A 24,117-nucleotide genomic window follows, 5' to 3' on the forward strand; every position below is an offset into this window, starting at 1 on the left:
GGCTAGACCACAAGGTATCTAAAGATGGGTCAGAAGCATGTACGGTATTCATGAAAACAACAAGGAGTGTTGTTGTTGTTGTCTGGTGGCACCTTAAAGACTAACAGATTTATTTGGGCATAAGCTTTCGTGGGTAAAAACCTCACTTCTTCAGATACAAGTGAGGTTTTTACCCATGAAAGCTTATGCCCAAATAAATCTGTTAGTCTTTAAGGTGCCACCAGACTCCTTGTTGTTTTTGTAGATACAGACTAACACGGCTACCCACTGATACTTTTTTCAGAGTAGCAGCCATGTTAGTCTGTATCTGCAAAAAGAACAGGAGTACTTGTGGCACCTTAGAGACTAACAAATTTACTTGACACCATGCAAGGTATTCATGAAGGATGTCATAGCAGGGACTTCATCAGATTTGCTTTTGGCCTTTATAAAATATGAATGTTTGCCATGTGTTTTCTATGGGGCTTAAAGTGAAGATAACCTAGATCCCCTTTTATCCTTCTTTCATGCCCTTCAGATATTGATGTCAGAACCTGGGAAGCTGTTACAGAAGGTAAAAGTGTGGCTCCAAGAGTACTGGAATGTTACAGACCTCATAGCAATTCTCCTGTTCTCTGTTGGAATGATACTTCGTCTGCAGGATCAGCCATTCAGGAGTGATGGGCGAGTCATATACTGTGTTAACATAATTTACTGGTATATACGTTTGTTAGACATCTTCGGCGTGAACAAGTATTTGGGACCATATGTTATGATGATTGGGAAAATGGTAAGATAAGTTTCCTCATTCTTTCCATATTTTCTTAGCATTTGTTTGATTTTATTTGTTTGGGTAGGCAGAATTAAATCACTACAAATCACTAGTAATTTCCTATGATCCTAGCAATCAGTGCCTTTATCTTATGTCAGCATCATGGCAAACCCACATCCTCCAGATTGGCCTTATATATAAGAGATCTGCATCTAGCTCTTCTCCAGGCTTCTACAGATTTTTATACGTGAATCTTCTATTTTGTGTGGCAACCTCAGAAACCCCCTTTCAACAGCAAAGTTATCTCACTAGTTTCTGTGCCTCAGTTTACCCAGGTCTAAAGTGAGGGATAATAATTCTCACCTACCTTGAAGACATGCTTTGAGGTCTATTTAATTAACTAATATTTTTGGAAATGCTTTCAGATCCTTACAAGAAGGATGCTATAATAAGGGTGGTGTGTTCATATATTGTTAATATTTATTATAATAGTGGTCTTGTTATCGCTGCTGCCCCATATTAGGATCACTTCCTGTCTTCCCCATCTTAGGTCTCACATCTGTGTTACCTTGATTTTCTTCTGTTCCTTCCTGGTGATGTCCCCAGTTGCTTCTGCAGAACTTTGTCAGGGTCATGTCACATTTTATCTCTGGGGAAGCACCAAAAGGAACCCTCCCTATGAGAGCTGAAAATCCATTCATGTGACCACAGCAGCTAGAGTTGCCAACTTTCTGACTGAACAAAACTGAACACCTTTGCCCTGCTCCACCCCACTCCCTCCCCCTCTTCATCGCTCGCTCTCCCCCACCCTCGCTCACTCGCTCATTTTCACTGGGCTGGGGAGGGTCCCTTTTTGACCAGGTGTTCGGTTGAAAACTGGACACCTGGCAACCCTAGCATCTGTAATTGAGTCACATTGCATGTACATATTAGGGCATTAATGTTAACATGTTATATCTAATACAACACATATTCAAGTGTACTGAGTTAGAAATGCTGTGAGATCCACAGCTTTGAATTTCCTCCCTTTTGTTGGTTTAAAATTTCAGCTGTAACATTGCATTAATGTTGGATTTTTTGCCTCTAAAGCCAGATTCTCAAAAGATAGAAAGTCAAGTCCACATACTAAAAGGCACCTTCAGTAGGTGTCCATGTAAAATAACTGCATGTAAATGCCCACGCGCACTGTATGAGTATGTATGGGACTAACTAGCCTCTTAAGTGCACATCTGTCTGATTTACATGCTCATGTTTTGTGTAGACCTCTGGCTTCCATTTTCCAAAATTAGGCCCTGTCATGTGTTCCAAATGTTTAGACTGTGTTTAAAAATCAATATTAAAATATCACTGACACATAGCAGAGCTGGGCCAATTGAATATTAAATTTACCAGATAACACAAATATTAACAATGCCTGACTAATATGAGGGCAATACTCAGTAAACCTAATAGCATCCACATTATGGTTCAGAAGTAGTCTTTTGCCTATTGAATCTGCCATGGAGAACGCTTTATACTTTCAGCAGCAGACCCAGTCTTTCAACTGCAGTATAACATCCCTCTCTCCTTGTACCAGTGGGGACGGGGACAATACCTGCTCTCTCCTCTGTGCCAGCTAAGCATTAGACTCACTCCTGGGCCTTGGATTAGGGGAAGCATATAGAACCCGACACTTCAAGACAATGAGTGCCAGAGACTCCTAGACTTAGGATACACCAGTGCAAAATACTGGCTCTCTTCCTGCCATCAAAATAACCAGTTCACCATCTCTTTAGTGTGTTACCTTCTTAGGGTCCGAACTGATAGCAAAGAATCAAAGGGAAAGACCCATTTTAAGGAAAAAAGAGAGACCACAACAGAAACTGTTGAAAAGTATTTTTTCCTGCAGAAAGGCCTTAGAGAGTCTATGGATTCCTTCAGGGGAGCCAAGGGAACCGTGATTACAGGACAGTGAATAGAGAGACCTCCCAGAACTGCAAAGTCCAAATAGAAAACACTCAAGATAAAAACTGCTGCTGCTGCAGATTACTGAAAGGAGAAAACAGGCTTCCAGACAGAGAGGAGAGAGGAAAAGATCAGACAGAAACCATTGCAATAGCTCCTGTCCCACCTCAGTCTAATTTGTCCCAGACTGTAATTCCTCCTTCTGATGATCCATACCAGCATTGCAGCTCAAACTGCCTGTCTCACATAAAACTACAAAAGAATGTCAAAACAGCCATGTATTCCTCTGTTTGTCACTGGTACCATACACAGCCACATTTTTTTACCCATCTGCTCAGCAAAGGCAACTTGGAGACCAATTTGCTACTGGATAGATTGTCAGACCCCTACTAGCTGAGGCACTGGCAGTCAGCATTATGATGAGTTGACATTAAGGTCACTGAATCCAATTCAGCTGTGACATGAATGGTAGCGTATGTTGCACCTTGGGGGTAGCAGGACCTGCAAATGGGTGTAAGTAGCAAAATAATGTAATTTGCACCTCTGAGATATCCCTGCATGTGCACAAGGAGTGTAACCTCCTAATGCTTTGGTATTCTGTGGGGCCAAATGCATCCCTGGCATAAATGGGTTCGACACCCATTGCAGGCATTGGGAGTTGTGCCCACATAGCCCTTGGAGCACTGTTAAATTAGGGGGACTGCTTTATCTTACGCCCTTCTGCTATTTGATTTTTATCCCTGTTTTCATGCACTCAACATTTTTGACATACCCATTTTGCCCATACAGTGCATGCCCAATTGGTATGAGTTGCACAAATTTGCCATCACACCCATTTTCTGGCCACCTTATACCCAGTGTGTAACTGACAGCCCCGTTTATATCACTCATATACTTATGTGCAGTTGCTTGCTCCAGGCTGTATTTGGTTCACCGACTACATTTTTGTTTAAATCACATTTCATTTTTGTTCTCTAGGTTCTATCTAATCTCCTCTTTCATTTCATGTGCTTGGGAAGTACATAAGTAAAGCATGTGAAGGATCTACTTGATTAAACTTATTTCTACCAAGCAAGCCTTATCACAGCTACTCTATTCTCCAAAAGGCCCATATTTAGTATCAACTGTACCATCATCCTATTTATATTTCTGTGGAATTGTAAATCATAAGCAAGGTTTTAGACTCTTCAGACAAGGGGCAAGTCTTTCTGACCTTACTCCCTCAAGTATTTCATTAATTTTAATGTGTCAGAGTAAGGCAAATTACTATCTCTTCATCTGTGTCTGTACAGAACCCAGCACAATGAGGCACCGATTGTCACTAGGGCCTTTAGGTGCTGCCAGAGGATTAATGATGATAAGTGTTACCACTAGATTCATTAAAAACAGTGCATAAAATTGTGCAGGCTGAAATTAAATCAGGAATAGGAGGGGGCACTAGAGGTATAAAACAAAGAGGTTGGTGCCTTTGAAATGGCTGGATTTGCCATTACCTTCTTATTTCAGTGACTGAATGTGCACATTTTTAAAATCTACTTTTTTGATTTTTATATAATGATATAATTACTTTTCATTTGCAGGTAGGATGAAATGTCTCTGACATGGTGTCACAAGATTGAGGTGTATCAAACACTTTTCCATACACAGACTAACATCCAAACTGTATTTCGTTTGTCAGCAAGTTGGAAATTGCTGTGGGGCTAAACTTTTATATATTTATAAATCTATTAAATAAATCTATTGATACAGGAACAATTCACATTTTGTCAGCTAACTAAGCTTTTTCAAATAGACGATTAAACTGTTGAACAATCCAGTTAAACTAGCCATTGTCATTTGGTACAACAGGCAAACACACCCTAATCCGATCCCCAGTGAAATCAAAAGAAAGACTCCTATCAACTTCTTTGAGTTTTAGATCAGGCAGATTGAGAGGGCTGAGCCTAGAGATGAGACATCATCTTGCTCGTGGACGAGACAAAAACAAATGAACTCTTATTTCTAGCAACAAGAGCCCCAAACATCATGATTGCTGATAAACACTATACCAGAAGGTTAAAAGGTTCTCTTGCGGTAACATCAAAGATAATTGTCAATATGTTTGGTTACTTCCCTGACATTTTGGTACATCTGCCTGAAATCAGTGCTTGAGTTGGAGTGGGAAAGGGATGGCATGCTCCAGCTTGGTCTTCACATGTTTTCTCTCTGCAGCAGTAGAGGAGCCTTAATCTGGTCTCTAAAATTGTTTCCCCATATTTTTTATACCACAATATGTTGTTAGTTAATTTATAATATTTATTTTTTCAGTTTACATAGCACCTATGATAGATATTCTAGGCATTCCCAAGGGTTACTCTTCCTTTAATATCCTTTCTTGGGGTTCTCATCCCTATTGCTAGTGCAATATCTGTCCCCAAACTCATGCCTAAGATCCTATCCAGTACCTACTGGGCTTGATCTGTGTGTATTGGGGCACTGAGGATATCCCTTTTTCCTAAGCACTTCCCTGAATGCGCAGACATTATAACCATGTGGTAATGAGTAATTTGCATATGCTAATGAGACACTGCAGAGGGGAGATGTATCCGGGCTGAGCCCCTATGCTATTTGCATGTTATCTTTTGAAAATTCACCCTCCCCTAAGTCCTCTGACCTCTGCTGGTCACCTCCAAACATGCGGGTCTCTGGTCCTTCCACTGACCTCCTATCTCACTGGTCACCACTGTGCCTGTCCATTATGTTGCACTAGCGAGCTGCCATTATGTTATGCCACTCACTATTCCGGTGTGACCAAGAGAGGTTGAATCCTTATGCTAGCTCCAGCCTCAGTTCCTTTCCCCTGGGACATTGCCTGCTGCTAGCTAAATAGATGACTCTGCCCATGGCTGCCCCTCGTTTTTGTCGACGCCACCTGTAGCATAAGAGCAGTGCTTCATCTTGCAAGTGTGGCCCAAACTGGGTTGGGTGGACATCAGTGAATTTGTAGTAGTTGCAGGCAGCCCGTGCAACCAAATAGTAGCTTATAATTTCAAACCTGCAAACACATTCATAACAAGCTTTGAAAATCTCACTGAAAATGAACTCGGCCAAACCAAGCACCCAATTTCCCCACTCACCACCTTTGAAAACTCCAGCCTGTATGTACAAAATTGTATCCTTAAACTTTACATTTTTTTATTATATCAAGGTTGAAACATACCCAAATAATTTTCTCTAATTCGTTTCCTTTATCTTTGTTTCTCCCTCCTGTGCCCTTTAGATGATAGACATGATGTATTTTGTCATCATTATGTTGGTGGTTCTGATGAGCTTTGGTGTCGCAAGGCAGTCAATTCTTTTCCCCAATGAAGAGCCTTCGTGGAAGCTGGCAAAGAACATTTTTTACATGCCCTATTGGATGATCTATGGGGAAGTGTTTGCAGACCAGATAGACCGTAAGCGTGTTTATGATTCTCATACTCCAAAGTCAGGTATCCAATTTTGATCAGGTGATGTCTTACAAGTTCATTTGTATGTTCTCAATAAATGGCTCGAGATAGGGGACTCGTTCATTGAAGAAGATATTCACAGAAAAGCTATTATTAGTAGCTGCTAGTATTGGGGTACCAATTTCTGTATTGCTAAATTTTATCTTTTATATATATATATATATATACATACATAACTTTTTTAAGTGATTGATTCTTTTTAAATGCTTAAGGGTGTTGGGGTGAAGAAATCTAGGTATCCATGAAGAGTTCATTGGTATATTTAGGACATAGCACTCCACTCCTTTTCCATCCATTGGTTTTGATTTGGGAATGAATACACCAGTTTTGCTCAACTTGGTATTGAGAATCCAGTCTGAAAATACTGAGCCAGCTCTTCAGCTGGTAAAAGTCGGCATAGCTGTACTGAATTGAATGGAGTTACACTGACTTACACTAGCTGAGGATTTGCTCCATTGAGTTTTGCTTTTACTGGGACCTGTTGACTGCTACCACCCGTATGTTAAATCATGTGATGCGACCCTTTGTGGACGGTGGATATATTACTCAAATTTTGTTTCATTATTTATTGAGAGGTGAGTTTGTGCTCAGTTCAGTGCAAATAGAATGGAAGCCATCATTTCCAATACATTCTCCTAAGGATTTATTTGGCTGGCAATCTGGAAAATGCCAGTTTTCTATTTAAATTAAACCTCATGGTGCCAACAGGTGTAGTATGGCAAAGGAGATGTGTGATCATGTGAAATGATGCAGTGTGAGGAATGGAAAAAGCTAAGAACCATCTTTTTAACAAGCACTGACATGCAAGAGATGCTCAACCCCTTCATTTCTGCTTAAATGTGCATAGGTCTTGGAAGTACTTACAAATGAATATCTCTACTAATGGTAGAGAGAGCCCATTGAATTTATATAAATATAGCAATTCAAATACTAGGTACAGCCTTAAGCAAGAAGTGTGCTTCCATGATGTATCTTGAGCTCATTCAAAAAAGAATTTAGAATGGTGTTTTGACTTTCCCTAGATTGTTTAGATCCAGATAATAAACTTATCTGCATCACCATTCATCCCCTTTAATGCCCTTTAGATGTAGACTGTGTGCTCCATGAAAGGTGACTCAGAGAGCCCTATTTGCATTCTTTCTTGTCATGTCCATGGAACCCTATGCCAAATGCAAATAGTCTCCTTTTATGTTACCCCTCCATTATGTTCTCAAAGGCAACATGGCTTTCAAGCAAATAAATATCCTGAAACCCAGAGAATTTCTCCTTGTATTTACCTTTCCACTTGGTTCCATCTTTTTTTTCCTCCAGAAATCCATTTTACTTCCAAGGGTATAATAATTGGGGGCTGATATTATCCCTTTAAACTGTGGCTCACTTTTACAAATGGAATTCTGTCTGTCCCTCTACAAGTGGCCATTTATTGATGTTGTACTAAGAAACTACCATAGTGCAACAAGTGCGGCAGTCTGGCTGGATAAGAGGATTTTTTTTTTTTTAATGAAGTGCTGATTGTAGTTTAGAACCCTGCAATCGGAGAGAGATTATTTTTAACATGAGTGGAGTATGGCTGTTAGGTATCTGTAACAGGATGGCAGACTCTCTGCCCTTGCATAGGGATCCAGGGCTAATCTAGTGAATAATCCTGATGTCCAGTGCTTAAACCTTGCATAAAAGTGCAGGGTCATACTGTTGAGTCATAAAGGCAGGTGCATTATCTTAACGCCAACCAGGTATAAAAGGAGTTATTTTGTCCCTCTCTCTGAGGAAATTAGGGGTTTTAACAGATGAGGTCCTTCACAGAAACTCTAAGAGCAGCCCCTACTTATTTCTCTGTGAGTAAGAGAGAGAGAGAGAGAAGAGAGAGACTAATACTGTGCAAGGTATTAGAGTCTGCCATTCTCTTTCAGTGTTTTTCAGTACATCACAAAATATATGTTATCCCATGGAATAGAATGAAGAATGCACTGATTAACTGACACACAATTGTGTTATTTTTTTTTTATATTGTTATTTTTTCACTGTTTGGAAATTTACTGCCATATATTCTCCACACTGTTCTAAGCTAAATCAGCCACTGTATTCTATTTAGAGTGACTGTACTTTCTCAAATGTGATTCTAAGAGTGTCCTAAAAGCTGTTGTGCCACCTCTAAAATGTAATCAGATTTCACAACCTGTGGTTTTACTTTCCTCTTCATATTATGTTGAAAGGATTGCTCAGATTATTATTATATTTTTTTAATATTTGTAATTTGGCCATGAATTCTGGATTCTGCCAGAGTGCTGATCTCTGGCATGTTACACGATGGAGCTGCATGCTAGAGATTACTTGTGTCTATTTGAGAAATGTACAAAAAGTGTATGTGACTCTAAAATGTGTTTTTTTTCTTTTATCTCTTTCTTTGGATTTGTGAAGCATGTTGTAAAGCTGGCCAGATCCACCTCATCAGCTGGCAGCCTGTCCATCCAGTAGATCTGCTCTTATTTTTAATTTTATCTCAAAATACTGCGCTCTTAAAAAAACTAAGCAGTCATATTTTTCTAATTTACTGCATGGACTGTATGTGTTTATATATATCAATAAATACCTGCATTCATTTCATGTGGGGGAAAAAATCGCTTAGTTGAAATGTTTATAGATGCTCAACAATGCACTGTGGACATTGAATCTCACTAGCAACTCAAAAGTGGGGACACTTATACTCTCACTTCCAGGAGTTTATATAACCCAGTGGTGTGCACTATTACATATGCAGTATATAAATACTATACTCATATAGATTATTGGCTAGCAATCAATCATAAATAAGGCCCTACTAAATTCATGGTCCCTTTTGGTCAATTTCATGGTAATAGGATTTTAAAAATCATAAATTTCATAATTTCAGCTATTTAAATCTGAAATTTCATGGTATTGTAATTTTAGGAGTCCTGGCCCAAAAAGGAGTTGGGGGAGTTGCATAGTGCTATCCTTACTTCTGCGCTGCTGCTGGCGGGGCACCGCCTTCAGAGCTGGGTGCCTGGCCAACAGCTGCCGCTCTCCGGCTACCCAACTCTGAAAGCAGTGTAGCAATAAGGGTGGCAATACGGCGACCCCCTCCCCTCCCCACACACACACACAATATCCTTGTGACCCCTCCCACAACTCCCTTTTGGGTCAAGAGCCCCAGTTTGAGAAACACTGGTCTCCCCCATGAAATCTCTATAGTCTAGGGTAAAAGCAAACAAAAGACCAGATTTCACGGTCTGTGACGCGTTTTTCATGGCCGTGAATTTGGTAGGGCCCTAATCATAAAGGAAAAGAAATAGAGCAAAACTTCTAAGATTGTTTAAAACATGTTCAAATTTTAAAACCAGTTAAACAAAAAGATAAAGTTAGTCCTAAAATTGAAATTAGAAAGCAGTTTCTCTCAGATAGACACAATCTTGTTTATTGCAGAAGGACGGGCTGGATGAGACAGGGAATTAGTAATAGAATTTCACTTTTAGGTTGCCATTTCTAATCCAGCTCAGACTGGCATTGATTGATAGTGACTCCCAATCAATTGCTGATTAGTTGTTTCAGTGCTTTTCTAGTGGACAAGTGTCCTCATCATAAAATCTACCACGGCAATTTGCACTAATTGGTATCCTTGTTGGAAATCTGAGCAGAGAACACAAAGATTGAATTGCCACAAAGAATGAATAGTCTTCTGACCCCTAGAACCCATCCCTCCAGAAAAAAACAGGTGGCGGGGGTGGGAGGGAGCAGAGACAGCATCAAAGGAAAACTTGTGATGCTGTTGTCTACAGTGCGCCTGTTCTATAAACAAAGGGTGAGTTTGGTAGATAATCTTATGTGTGGTCAGATAGTAACTGTAAAATGACAACTTCATGGACAGCAGTCACCATTAAAATCCAAACACATAACATTCTTAGAATATGAACTTAGAATATGGAATAACTGTGATTGCTGTTGACAGATATTGACTTTTTAATGGCAACTCCTGTATGTTGGCTCATTGTCTTCTATGTAAAATTTGCTTAGTGTATAGATCAAAACAAGATTTTCTTTCCAACTGACAGCATTTCAAAAGCAATCTGAGAACTAAAAATCAATCTGGATTCTTTCTGCTCCCTACATCCCCTTATTGAAAAATCCCATAGAATTGTAATAGACAGTGATGGAACCTGATTCTCCTCTCACACCTTTATATCTTTATAGGTTTTTGAATCACCATATAGAATGTAACAAAAAATTCTATCCTTTATATAGAATTCTCTAGAGGAGAAGGAGAATTCTGATCTCAAATCCCCAACCAGGGGTTAAAGGAAGTCTAATGTTGGGCAGTGGTTGGTGGTCCACCAGGTCTATGGCAACAAGGTGGGAAGAGAGTAAGCAAGAACTTAGTCTAACTGGGGAAAGGCATTCTCACTGCTCAGGAATGCCAACTGCTACACTATAGTTCTTATTGGAGCAAGATGACTAGAAGAATATAGAATTCTATAGGATGGTTAAAATGAACTATAGAAAGGGTATATTTTTCTGTTAAATTCTATGGACCCAGTTCACATTTACACTTTACACCATTCTGGTTGCATAACAGGGCCTTAAAGTGAGTATAAATTGCAGCTACATCCACTTGAAAGCCACTTAACACTGCCAGAGCAGAATAAAGGTGCCCAATATGAATGAGAATTCAAGGCCTATAGATTTTATAATAATTTGCATTGAGCCTTATTATATTTCTGTAGAATCTTTTAAGTTTCAGCCTTTTTACATTCGTATGGAACTTTCTCATAAGGTCCATCACCCTTATTCTAGAATTAGAACTAACAGCAATTTTGTACAAGATGGAAAGAAATGTACCTTTGCTCTTCTGTGACTATACTGTACATTAACTCTGCATCACTGACAGATTTTGTTAATATGCTAGATAGACATACTGGGTGAGATTCCTACAAGGCCTATATACCCTTGTGTGGGTTTTTTTCTTCCCTTGTTGCAAATATGTTTATTGTTTTTAATATACGGAAAAGGAAGGAACTAGAATTAGAGGCAGCAAGTGCAGAATAAATAGACTTTTAATATAAAATGTGACTAAAGCACCAACATTGCAAGGCACAACAGATATTTGGAGGAAATGTTTTAGCAGAACCTAGGACAAAAAGTAAAATACAAGAACCTGGTTTACTTGGTCCTGCCATATCTCAGGGTGCTGGACAACGTCCCTTCCGCTCTACATTTCTATGATTCTGTATCAGAACAATACTATCTATTAATGCTAAAACAATCATTTAAAATAATGAGGTATTGTTACAGTTCCCTGACAGGTTTTTTCCTTAGTGGCTAAAGCAAGGATGTGATGATCAGGACTCTCGGATTTTAGTGCTTTCTCTGTCTCTGAATCACTGTGCAGCCTTAGGCAAATCACTTATCCTCTCTATGCTTTGGTTTCTCCATTTGGTAAATTAGGATAATAAATACCTAGCTCACAAAGTTGTTTAGTGTTTAATTAATTAATGGTTATAAAGTGCTTTAAGATCCTTGATGGAAGGCTCTGTGGAAGTGGAAGTATTATTAAGATGGAAAAAAGCACCTAGTTATCCATAAGGATGAGGATATAAGTACATTTCAGATTTCTGGAGCTTCCACAAAAAATTATTATTCATTACTTAATATTCATATTTTTGTCTTCATCTTGAGAAACATGACTATATGTACCCATTAAGCAGTTCCTTCTAACAACATATAACATACCTTGAATTGTAGAGACCTTATCCATTTTTAAATGAAAAGCTTTTACACATAAATTGTTTTTGCTACTAAGTAGTACCCTTCCCTCTCTCTTTTGGGACAGCAGATGGGGGAGGAGATTTGCAACTGTCCTTTCACAAGCCCTCAGCCGAATGCACATTAAAAATTAGCAATGCCCATGTCATGTCTGGTGTAATTATATTAGAGAAATAGACCTTGGAGTAAACATAGCCCTAGGCCTAAATTCTGCAGATGCTTTAGGCCTGAAACACTCAGAGATGTGGGTTACAGCTGTTTGCTCTCGTGTGATGAGCTGGCCAGGAAAGAGGAAGGGCTGGGGAGCGAGGAGGAAAGGCTTGTACAGGAAGCTGCAAAAGTGAACATGGAAAGGGAAAATAAGCATAGGAGGGGATTATGAAAGAAGAAACAAAGGATGCAAAAAATAACTGTTTCTACAGATGTCAGTTTCCAATGTCCTAAAATTTAGTGAAGTTGCACATGTGTAACTGAAATTGGAGCTGGGCCCTGAAGAGCCAAATTGTTAAAAGCATAGCTCTGACATCTATGCTCAATGTCCTACTTTCATTTAATTGGTACCAAGGTATCCAACTAGTCATGTGTATGTGCAGTCACCTAGTGTACACATGCAATTGTAGTAAAAGGTCTTGAATCAGCAAAACACTTAACATGCTTAAGTACTATGCTGAATCAGGGCCACAGCGTGCACAAATGTAAGCACACAATCTGAAGCAAACATTGTAACTCTGTTTTGAAAATACAGCGTGGAGTACTTGTGGCACCTTAGAGACTAACAAATTTATGTAGGCATAAGATTTCGTGGGCTAAAACCCTCATTGTTTTTGCTGATACAGTTACCACTCTGAACCCTGTTTTGAAAATGTTTGTCATTGTGATCTAATTCTGCCTTAAATGATACAAAATAAATGCATTTATCAAAATCTATTTTTAAATTGGCAAATAGAACTCTGATGTTTTCTTATGCCAGCATGAGCATGTATATTTATTGTCTAAAGAGAATGCTAATTGTGTTAATTTTATTTTAATATAATCTCTTTTAAACACAGTCATGCAGTGTAGAGCACCTAGTCACAGATTACTCTGTGTTTCACAGCATGAGAGACTTCTGTGGTACTGGAATCATTTCACCTGTGCCTCCATGCTTCTCACTATCCCTAGCGTGTGTTTTTGTAGCATATGCTTACACTCGCCCTGCACTTCTCATTGTGTTGCTGCAGATATCTCTGTCACATAGATTGGACATTTCAGACCACAAATTGAAGCACTGGGTGTTATGCTTGCTATTTGTAAGTATGTGATTACAGACTTCTCAAGCAGCTCAGATTTTGTGGTACATTCCACATTTCAAGCGAAACACCCTCTATTCCACAGCAACACTAAAGCAGGTGATGGTCCATGCATCAGAGACAAGAAAAATGACCTTTGGCTTAGGGGAGGCTGCACTGGACTGGGAGCTAGGAGGCCATGAGTTCTAAGGTTATCTCTTGCACTGCCTGCTGTTCATATTTCTGTGCACTTCATAGCCATTATTATTGAGCATGTCCTCAGACCTCTCCCTTAGCCTACCTAAGAGGGAGACAAGTATCATTCTCCCCGTCTCACAAATAAGTTAACTGAGATTTGGACAAGATCACATCCAGTAGAACTAGGAATAAAACTCAGGTCTATATGACGATAGACCCAAGGCTGAACTGTGCTGCCTTTCAGAATGAACATACCAAATCTATGTACTTGGCTAGCCCGTCTTCAACCACTAAACCATGCTTCTCTCCCAGGGGCAAGAACAGAATCAATTAATTCTGATCCCCCACCATCCTACTGTTGTCTAGCAAATAGTCGTGTAATTTATTGACAGTGTGTCACTTTGCCCCCAAAGCTGGCCCACATAGAACTCATAGAGTCATAGAATGTCAGGGTTGGAAGGGACCTCAGGAGGTCATCTAGTCCAACCCCCTGCTCAAAGCAGGACCAATCCCCAGACAGATTTTTGCCCCAGATCCCTAAATGGCCTTGTTCAAGTGGTAGAGGGCTGTGCTGGTGATCTGAAGGGTCAGGGTTCATGTGGCAGGATTCTTATGGTTGTATACGGTAGAATTTCTGTTTTTCTTGTTTTCTTTTTAAACAACTGGGTTTATTTAGGAAGCAATAAAAAATAATCCTTAAACAACAATTGTATAGTTTAAAACATTGTAAACAGTCAATTCTGGTGTGATGTGCAACAAAACACAGGTGTTCCATATTTGGGTCATTTGTCACACAATTTAATTGTTTCAGGCAGATCTGAAGGTTGAGAGGTATGCTTGATTATAGCAGGTTAGCTGCCCGTAGAGTGCCACACACAATTTATATTGAGTTGTCACTTAAAGGCAGCTGACTCCAACACAACAGGCATAGGCAGGAAGCCTTTGGAAATCTGTATGGGGAAAACCAAACACCCATGTATGTGCAATTCCTGTGGCATGAAAGGGGTTGGAGAGCTGTTGTCATGCTAAGTCTAATTGTCCATCGTACTGTATGGCATAAACTGACAGGGCTGCATTAATGGCATTCTAAATCCTCTGAGAGAGGCAGTCTTTATTAAAGGAGACTGGAGAAATTCTCTTTGTCTAGATATTTAAAGATGGATTGTTTTTAGTTGAAAATCCTTTTTTTTTTTTTAATTAGAAAAATAGGATAAATGTAGCCAGAGTTTGGGCTAAGCTTTTGATTTCCCTGATGTATGGTACGAAATACGCTTTTGAGAAATTTCTGTCAGTGTGAGAAAGAGAGATTATTCTTCCTCCGCAGCTATTCCTCAGCATCCTTCATGTGCTATATCAACTGATTATATGTGTTTATTCTGGTACTGATCTGGAGTCTTTATAGGGCCAAGTTATGAATTAGGCTTTGTATCCTGCTGGACTATCGTAGCTTGAAATCAATGCATGCACATAAATCAATGCTGCCCCACACACCAGAATTTTAAAAGCACTTTGTTTATTTCCTGATCCTGGTAAGTGCTGGGTGCCCTCAACCTCTGTTGAATGGAGGCTGAGACCAATCAGCACTTCACAGAAAATCCTCCACAAGTCTCAAGGCAGAGCCCTTGATGCCTACATGAAACTACAGTTTGAAAAGCTAAAGGAAACATTAAATAAGCAGCTAATTGAAAAGATCTGTAAATAGCATGTTGTTTGAAGAATTATTCTCTTTGAATTCATCCCAGAGAGAGAGGGTTTTTTTTCCCCCCTGTATGTGAGGAAGACTAATAATGATCATTAGCATATGCATATGCCCACAAGCACAGCACAGCCTTTACAGAAGGGTGTTATTGGTGTATGGGGTATTGCTTGTTCTGGCAATGTAATGCCTTGTCTGTGGGTGGTGGTTGTATATTTTACCATGGGATAGTAAGCCAAACATTCACCTCTCCCATACAACTGCATCAAGTACAGATTTAATAGCATAACATCTTCACATACTGCCCAAAAATAAACAAGGCCTCAGGGCTACTTGATACCACATGACTAACACCACAATATCATTCACAATTGACTCCAGTGGGCTTTGGATCAGGCCCAGAGTAAACATTTTGAAAAGAAATAATACTAGATTTGTACATCACAGATTTGTTGATTTGGGGGGGGATTTTCAGAAGCACTCGGTATTTGCCTAACTCTGCTCCCACTGAAGTCAGTGGTAAAACTCCATTGACTTCACTAGGAGCAATGTTAGGCCAATGCTGAGTACTTTTGAAAAATCCCACCTTAATGGAGGGAATGATGGAAGGTTATCGATAATGTCCATTGTGTCTTTGAAGGGGTATATGTAAGCCACTTCTTCAGTGGTTTCCTTGAAGAACCCAAAAAGATGCTTACTCAGGATGAATCTTAAGGTATAAGAAAGTTACATGCCAGCAAGAAACGGGTCAGGCAACAGGGACCACCACATGTTACCAGGCTCACCACTTTTAAGTTGCTCAAGGAACCAAAAACAAAGAAGGAGCTCTGACATTACATGCTTTTTCCCTGACAGCTAACGCACCTTTTAAAACATGGCTGCCAAAGCCAACCTTGGTAGGTAGACAGCAGGCATGTCGTGTAAATAAGGAACCTGGTCTTCACAAAAGGCTACTCTGCATTTCATTTCTCTTGCTGATGATTTTCAAAAAGCACCCTTACCAAATACTACAGTATTAAATGGATCAAAATAATGTGGCCGCTATCATATTTTGGACACTTATTTTTTGACATTGTCATCATTAAAAGCTGATCTGAATAAGGCAGGGTGCTATGAATAAGGCAATGGGTTAGACAGACTATATAGATCGCTTGAGACCAAAAGGCCAACCAGAGTTATTAACTGAACTCACACTTATAAATGGGAGTCTCTGGCCAAAATATTGTCAGAGAACTTAAAAAGTAATATTTTATCCCTCCTCCCCCTACTTCCAAAAAATGAGTACAGAGTGTATTTGAATCTAAATCGTTCAAAAAATAAACAGGGGGCAGCTCCACTGCCTCCATGTTTCTATACCTGGTGCAATAAATACTTGATTGTTTCCTGCATTATTCTAGGCAGGCAGCCAAAAGTCCTTTATAGCAGAGTCATTACAAACATTTTCCATGGTGGTTCTTAGATTCTTGTGTACTGCAATGGCCAAATAATTTCATATATTACCTTTGTGTTATTGATTTGCAGTCCCTTCTATCAATTAGCAAAAGCCTAAATATTTATTCCCAATAGAAAATAAATGTTAGCTCATAGGAATAAGCATTTTGTTCACTTCACATGAAAACCTCTAATTACCACCAGTACATAGCACTATTTCAGAAGCAGCTTGACAGGTCAATGAGGGACAGGCAGTTGCAACTAAAATCACTCAAACTATATAGATTTCCTGAAATTTCTCAGGGAAAATCGTGATGCTGCTAACAGAAGAGCGTTCAATATCAAGAGCAGTAGCTTGTATAATCTGTAGTGAATTTGACAAGTGTTTGATCACAGCATGAGGCAAGTGCATAATAAACCTCTTGGGGAAGCATCATCCCACTTTGCTTTGGAAGTTTTTTTTTTTGTGGGGGGGGGGGTGGAGAAACCTTCTTCATAAATATTTAAATGCTTTTGTAGGTTTCATTCTCATTTGTTTGTTTTATACTGTTTCTTCCCAGCTCCCTGCGGCCAGAATGAAACCAGAGAGGATGGCAAAATAATCCAGCTGCCCCCCTGCAAGACAGGAGCATGGATCGTTCCAGCCATCATGGCATGCTACCTCTTGGTTGCAAATATCCTTTTGGTGAACCTCCTCATTGCTGTTTTTAAGTGAGTGGCACACTGATGCATGTGGATTCAGGGAGTTATGATTGTGATGTTTCCCTGAGATCCCTTGGGTTGTGAGGCTCTCGCCATCACCTGAAAGAAAACCTACTTTTCACCTTTCTGGTGACCAGTCCCTAATCACAGACCTTAAGAACATAATTTTAAGTACAGTATATACACACACAACTCCTTATACAACATCCATACATACATTTTGCAATGGTTATGATGACCAGTGTGATACAGGCTTTAATTAGGCCTGGTCCACACTAACCCCCCACTTCGGACTAAGGTACGCAAATTCAGCTACGTTAATAACGTAGCTGAATTCGAAGCACCTTAGTCCGAACTTACCGCGGGTCCAGACGCGGCAGGCAGGCTCCCCCGTCGATGCCGCGTACTCCTCTCGCCGAGCTGGAGTACCGGCGTCGACGGCGAGCACTTCCGGGATCGATCCCAGAAGATCGATTGCCTGCCGCCGAACCAGGAAGTAAGTGTAGACGTACCCTTAGAGACCTTATATGACATGCTTTTGATGAACCCATGGGATCCCTATATTCCATCCAAAGTTCATTGGGTCACTATGATGATTTGGCCAGCATGGAGGCCTTTGCAGAATGTTGTGCTGTAGACTGGGGTTTGGAATCAGTTTCAGGGGAGATTTATTATGTGTGGGAGTGACAGAATAGATTGTCTCCAGGCAGGGCTGGATTTAGGGGCAGGCGACTCAGGTGACTGCCTTGGGATGTCGGGCTTGGGGGACGCCGGGCTTGGGGTGCTGTTTTTGTTGTTAGCAACAAAAGAGAAAATAGAATGTCTGAAGTAAAATGTTTCAGGTATTAATGTTAGTACATTGCAGTTATTCTTAAAATTAAAAAGTTTCTACAAGCTTAGAGGAAATACATTTTTTTAATTGGCTTATATATGACATGAATAAAATACAGTTTTATAGATCCTAGCATACAAATTTATCCTCTTCTATGATAGGGATAAATCATGCATGCAAATTGTGCATCAAAATCATGAAATGGGCTACAAATGCAATAAAAAATAAGGTATTCAAAAGTGTAACAAATGGGGGTGGGCACTGAAGACACTCCTCACCTTGGGCACTATTTGGTGTAGCTCCAGCCCCGTCTCCAGGGTATGTGGTGGCTGTGCAGTTCTTTAGAATTTATGGTATCCAAACTACAGAGATCCATTTGGACTGAGGGCAAGGAAGTTCTGCGTTCTAATCTCAACTATGGCATATGTACACTTAATCCTTCATTGCCTCATTTTATCCATACATAAAATGTGGATAATAATACTTACCCACCTCATGAGCCTAACTGCTTGTGAAGTGTTAAGTATTGATATTCTGTCATTCATAACCAGCATATCATTGAAACTACTGGTACAGGCATTGTGCTTTCTTGAGGAGATAACAGTTAATCTTGTCCTGTTTTTTATGACGGCCTTTGACACTATGTGAAATCTGTCTAACTAGGTATAGTATTATCATGTGGGGAAATACCCAAGGATGGTTTCAATCTCACTTTATTTTCCTTTTCCCCCCTCCCCCTCTTTTCTTTTAGCAACACATTTTTTGAAGTCAAATCTATATCCAACCAAGTGTGGAAATTTCAGAGGTATCAATTAATCATGACATTTCATGAAAGGCCAGTCCTACCACCTCCTATGATTGTTTTCAGCCACATGACTATGATTTTTCAACACCTCTGCTGCAGATGGCGGAAACATGAAAGTGACCAAGATGAGAGAGACTATGGACTAAGTAAGTTAGTTCAACCAGCTCACACCTGTAGATAAAAAGCATGACTTTCAAATTCATTTGGTGGTCCTTAGAGTTTGCAGGGCATGTAAACTGAACTCAGCTCTACAATAACCTTTTCAGTGAGAAACAACTACGTACGCACACAAACACTAACTGAAATTAATCATTTAATTTTATCAGTGTATCTCCCACCCTTAGAGAAAACCAACACAATGTGTTCAATTTTCCCCTCTCCCTTACCACTGCTCAATATACAAACATGCCCTTCTTCCTTCCACTTGACAACAGGGAACCCTGAGACTTGAAAGTCTTGAAAACAGCACCTGACCAGGCAGAGATGCTAAGAATTTAAGTAAAATTAAGGATCTTTGTTTGGGAGATGTTAGAAATAGGAGAACTTACCCAAACTTTTCCCAAGTAAAAAATGGTTCAAATTTGGCTAAGGTCCAGGCCTTATTTCCTTGTTTTAACTAGTTCATTAAACCCTAATAATGATTTTGTAAAAAAGATAGGACTACATTTTCAAAGTGACATTCATCCAACTGCTAAAATTCACAACAATAGTTTTGTGTGCACAATATTTACTTGCCTGACTGATGGCTGAGTGCGCTCATTTAGTAGCTGATTCTCATATAAGTGTATGATGTAGATACAGCCTTGGAGACTGCTTTTGAAAGTTTCGCCAACAGTCTACAATAATAAAAATCAGGATTTTGTTTCTTATAAATTTGTGCTTTGTCAGTGTCACATTCCTTCTGTCATTCCCCACAGAACTGTTCATAACTGAAGATGAACTAAAAAAAGTGCATGACTTTGAGGAGCAGTGCATAGAAGAATATTTTAGAGAAAAGGATGATAGATTCAATTCTTCCAATGATGAAAGAATCCGCGTCACTTCTGAAAGGTGATTTTTGGTTTGGTTTGGTTCATTCTATATCGGGAGTGGGTAAACTATGGACTGTGGGCCACATCCGTCTCACCCGCCAATTTAATCCGACCCTTGAGCTACCATTGGGGAGTGGGGTCGGCAAACACTCCACACGGTTACTGGAAGCAGCGGCATGTCCCTCTCTGGCTCCTATGTGTAGGGGCAGCCAGGGGGCTCCACACACTTCCCTCGCCCCAAGTGCCACCCCTGCAGTTCCCATTGGCCGGCTGACAGGGCAGCACGCAGAGCTGGAGGCGGGACATGCTGCTGCTTCCGGGAGCTGCTTGAGGTAAGCGCCACCTGGAGCCTGCACCCCTGACCTCCTCCCGGGCCCCAACCCCCTATGCCCCTGCCCTGATCCCCTTCCTGCCCTCCGAACTACTCAGCCCCAGCCCAGAGCACCCTCCTGCACCCCAAACTCCTCATCCCCAGCCCCACCCCAGAGCCTGCACCTCCAGCTGAAGCCCTCACCTCCCCACCATGCCCAAATCCCCTGCCCCAGCCTAGAGCCCCCTCCCGCACTCTGAACCCCTCTGTCCCAGCCTAGAGCACCCTCCTACACCCCAAACTCCTCACCCACTCCTGCACCCCAACCCCAATTTCATGAGCATTCATGGTCCGCCATACAATTTCCATACCCAGATGTGGCCCTCAGGCCATAAAGTTTGCCCACCCGTGTTCTATATAGTAGGTATCTTTAAATGTGTTCCTGTTACCAGTGCTACTCTTTCTTCCTCTTCTTGGTAAGGGAACTGCTTGAGGCTACTTTTTAAATTATTCTTCACAGCCTAGAAAATGCAGCTGGTTGGAAAACGTTCAAATTTTTTTACTACAAATTTTCATCCAGATTTTGAAACTATGAAACATTTAACCAGCTCAGCTAGAAAATAACAAATCCATGCATTCTTCTTATATCCAAGTTATTAAAATCATAGCCCTGGAACACAGGTGGTCAAAATATAACCTGGAGGCCCAATATGGCTATTAGGTTCTTTAAGGCAACCTGTAACTTTAGCTCTGAGGCATAGCCCACTTAGAGTGGTCAAGAGCACTGGATGTCTGGACCTGTGGAGTGCAATGGGAGTTTTGCCATTTACAGAATTTCACCCATAGAGTTTATGGACTCACTCTCTCTGTATTAAAGATGAAGGTAACTGCAATCAACTCCATTTTATGTAAATTCTGTGCAGCCTCAGGTTCCTGGCAAATTCCCAACATAGTTCTCAGATCTCTCTCTTCTCTCTCTGTTTAAATGGGTGTTTATGTAGCCCTCATAACCACTGTATCTGAGCAATTTAGTTAGGTTTGAGCTCCCCATCACAGATCATGTCTATTGAGTCAAGGCATTGTTCTCAATAAATATTTCGGACCAACCACAGATCTGCCCCAGCCCATTCCCTGTGTTCAATATAGCTGGGAAAGTTTGGATCTGGACCCAGACTCTATCCAATTGTTCTGACCCAGAAACATAAATATAATCCCTCTACTCTTTCCCCAAACTAAGGAATGTTCAAAACTCGCTCCAGATCCAAGCTACATAATTCAGGGCCATCTCATTAGAAATCGTTAATAGTGGCAGGACACAGAAGCTGTATGTTCTTACACACCCTCTCACTTTTCTATCACAGTACCTGATCATCATTCTGTAGCAGAATACATAGAGCATTACATCCATTAAAAACTTAAATTATAGGCAAGGTTGTCGAGTCCACTAAATCTACTTTGTGTGCCATAAAGTGGACGTGAATCAGCCAGAGAGGCCTGTGGAAAATTCCTCCTGAGTTAGGGAACTCTCTCCCAGCAAGAAGCAGAAAGAAGGCAGCTCTACCACCTCCTGAATAAACCACTCCTCCCTCTCCAACCCCTAGCGTGAGGGGGAGGGGGGCATATGAGTGACACAGCAGAACTCTGCTATGCCCAGTCCTACAGTGGTGTAAAATCCCTACAGGACTGTATGCTAGTGGTGTAAGTCAGATCTGCTGTCCTGACTTGCACATAGGCTAGATGGCTCAGGATCAGGCCCCAGTCAGACTCTGTTGAGCATCATTGCTCACGTGTGCTGTACACCTCATTCAGGATTGATGCCTTTGCTTCTTAAACATCCTATTGAACATTTTGGGTTTACACAGTCTGTTCTGTGGCCTAGCTTGAGAAAGGACAATAGTTACATGTCATAGGTGCAGGCAGGCTAGTTATGGGGAATGAATGAACGAACTTCCTCAACAATACTATAAGAGGAGATGCATTGTGAGGAGTTGGTGGGGGAATGTGAGAGCAGGACTGAGTCTTGCAGTGAGAATCAGGGGAAACAATCTCTAGGAAGAGAGAAGAAATTGAGAAAAGAACTGGGGTGGGAGTTATACATGTGCTTAAGTGTTTCCTGGATCAGAGCCTTGGTCTTTTGCTTCAGCCTTCTCTGAATCAAGCAACAACTTACACCTTTACCTTAGGCTGTGGCTGAGGGGAAAGCCCTCTGGCATTTGTGTTTGAGTGGACATGCTTTATATTTAGTATTCTGATTTACAATAAAACACACCACAAAGGAGTTCAAACTTGGTCTATGTGTAGAATCTTTCCTACTCTGACCAGTTTGTCATAGCATCCTATAATGAAAAACTGAACATGAAAAAAAACATAAAACAAGATTTTAGTAATCCCAAATGTTCATGGGGCACACCAGTCAAATAACTTAGAAAAGTATCTATCTACCTACTTAGTAGGCATTCATTACAATAGTATCTATGTGTTAATAATACACACTTCAGGAGATGAAAATGAAAAATAACACAAGCTGTAAGGTGGTTCTTCTCATTATGCTAACTAGAAAGGCAAGCCTTGTTCAATCTCCTGGAGACCATGGGGGAGAGCAAGGTGGGATTGATATATTTTTACATGGACTTTCTATTGTAGAAGAGTTACAACCCATTCTCTTTGGAATCCTTCTTTCATAAACAATATATTACAGTCAGCAGCTCATTTCAATCAGCATAGCATTATATATTTACATAAGGTTAAATTATTTTTCTTAAACTATATGCAGCCATCATATCAGTCCACCCTGAAAATATTCCTTCCTAATTAACAGTCAAGTCCTGTCTTGAAGCCAATGGAAAAACCTGCCATTGACTCCAAAAAGATGAGGATCATACCTTAATAGTGCTTAAGCTATTAGGTTTAGCTTGTTGAAAGTATCACCTAACTTCCAAAGATTATTTTTAAAAATCTGTCCTTAAATGATTTGCCCAAGGTCCCACAGAAAGCGTAGGAGCTTGACGCATGGCGTCCCACATCCCAAGCTGAATCCTTAACTACTGGGCTATCTTTCTTCTCAAAATATTTAAAATTAATTATTACTGTAACCAGAGGCCCTGCATGACTGCTGATGGGGGGAGGGCAACATGTGACCATCCCACGCCTTGCCTCTGGATCTAAAATAGACGTTTTAAAACTGTGGTTCACCCCACCCCCTGGGGGGAGCAGAGGAACATTTGGGAAGGTGAGCAGCAACACCAGGTGGCTTGAGCCAGTGACTCCAGGCAGTTAGCTAAATAGAAAGCATTATCTCTGACTGTAGCATCCAAAGGCTCCAATCAAGATTGGGACCAGAATGTATTAACTGGTGCACAAATATGTATTCAGACATGGTCCCTACTGTTATGCATCAGCATACACACAGAGAAATTATACAAAAACATAAATACTCTTGCTGGAAGGCTGCAACGTAACACTACTTTATTTCCTAGAATTCAGAACAATAACACACAAGAACCTAAACAATCGAGAGAAAAACACCAGGCTACTCCCTAAAACAAAGAGGCACAACTCACTCCGCCTTACCATACACTGGCTGTCTACAAACTGACTCTAATTGCATGCTTCATTCCAGAGCCTTCCATTAAAATCAATGGCAAAAATCCCGTTGACCTCAATGGGATCAGAATTTCCACTTGTTCAGTACCTTCTGTATCCCTAAATTTCAAAGTTAGATATGTCATCATAGAACAGTTATTTTAAAGGTTGAATGTGTGCTAGTGCATTGTCATTGGCTAAGAAGTATATAAAACTTGCATTTTAAAACCAGAACTTTTTGTTAAATTGTTAAATTAAATTATATGGCAAAATTCTCCCGGATTCCAATAGGAATTGGTAGTTT

At 40.4% G+C, this 24,117-nt stretch overlaps 1 protein-coding gene across 5 annotated transcripts in view; it reads left to right on the forward strand.

Moving 5' to 3' along the window:
- Positions 1-24,117, forward strand: part of TRPM3 (transient receptor potential cation channel subfamily M member 3) — a 575,113-nt gene that overhangs the window by 547,581 nt on the left and 3,415 nt on the right. For all 5 annotated transcript variants that reach the window (XM_054032770.1, XM_054032773.1, XM_054032769.1 and 2 more), the window contains 5 exons: positions 518-769; positions 5,955-6,129; positions 17,112-17,262; positions 18,837-19,036; positions 19,808-19,940. In XM_054032770.1, the coding sequence (XP_053888745.1) occupies positions 518-769; positions 5,955-6,129; positions 17,112-17,262; positions 18,837-19,036; positions 19,808-19,940 (911 nt within the window). The remainder of the gene's footprint in view (positions 1-517; positions 770-5,954; positions 6,130-17,111; positions 17,263-18,836; positions 19,037-19,807; positions 19,941-24,117) is intronic.

This window comes from Malaclemys terrapin, chromosome 6 (genome assembly GCF_027887155.1).
Source record: "Malaclemys terrapin pileata isolate rMalTer1 chromosome 6, rMalTer1.hap1, whole genome shotgun sequence".
Taxonomy (NCBI): domain Eukaryota; kingdom Metazoa; phylum Chordata; order Testudines; family Emydidae; genus Malaclemys; species Malaclemys terrapin.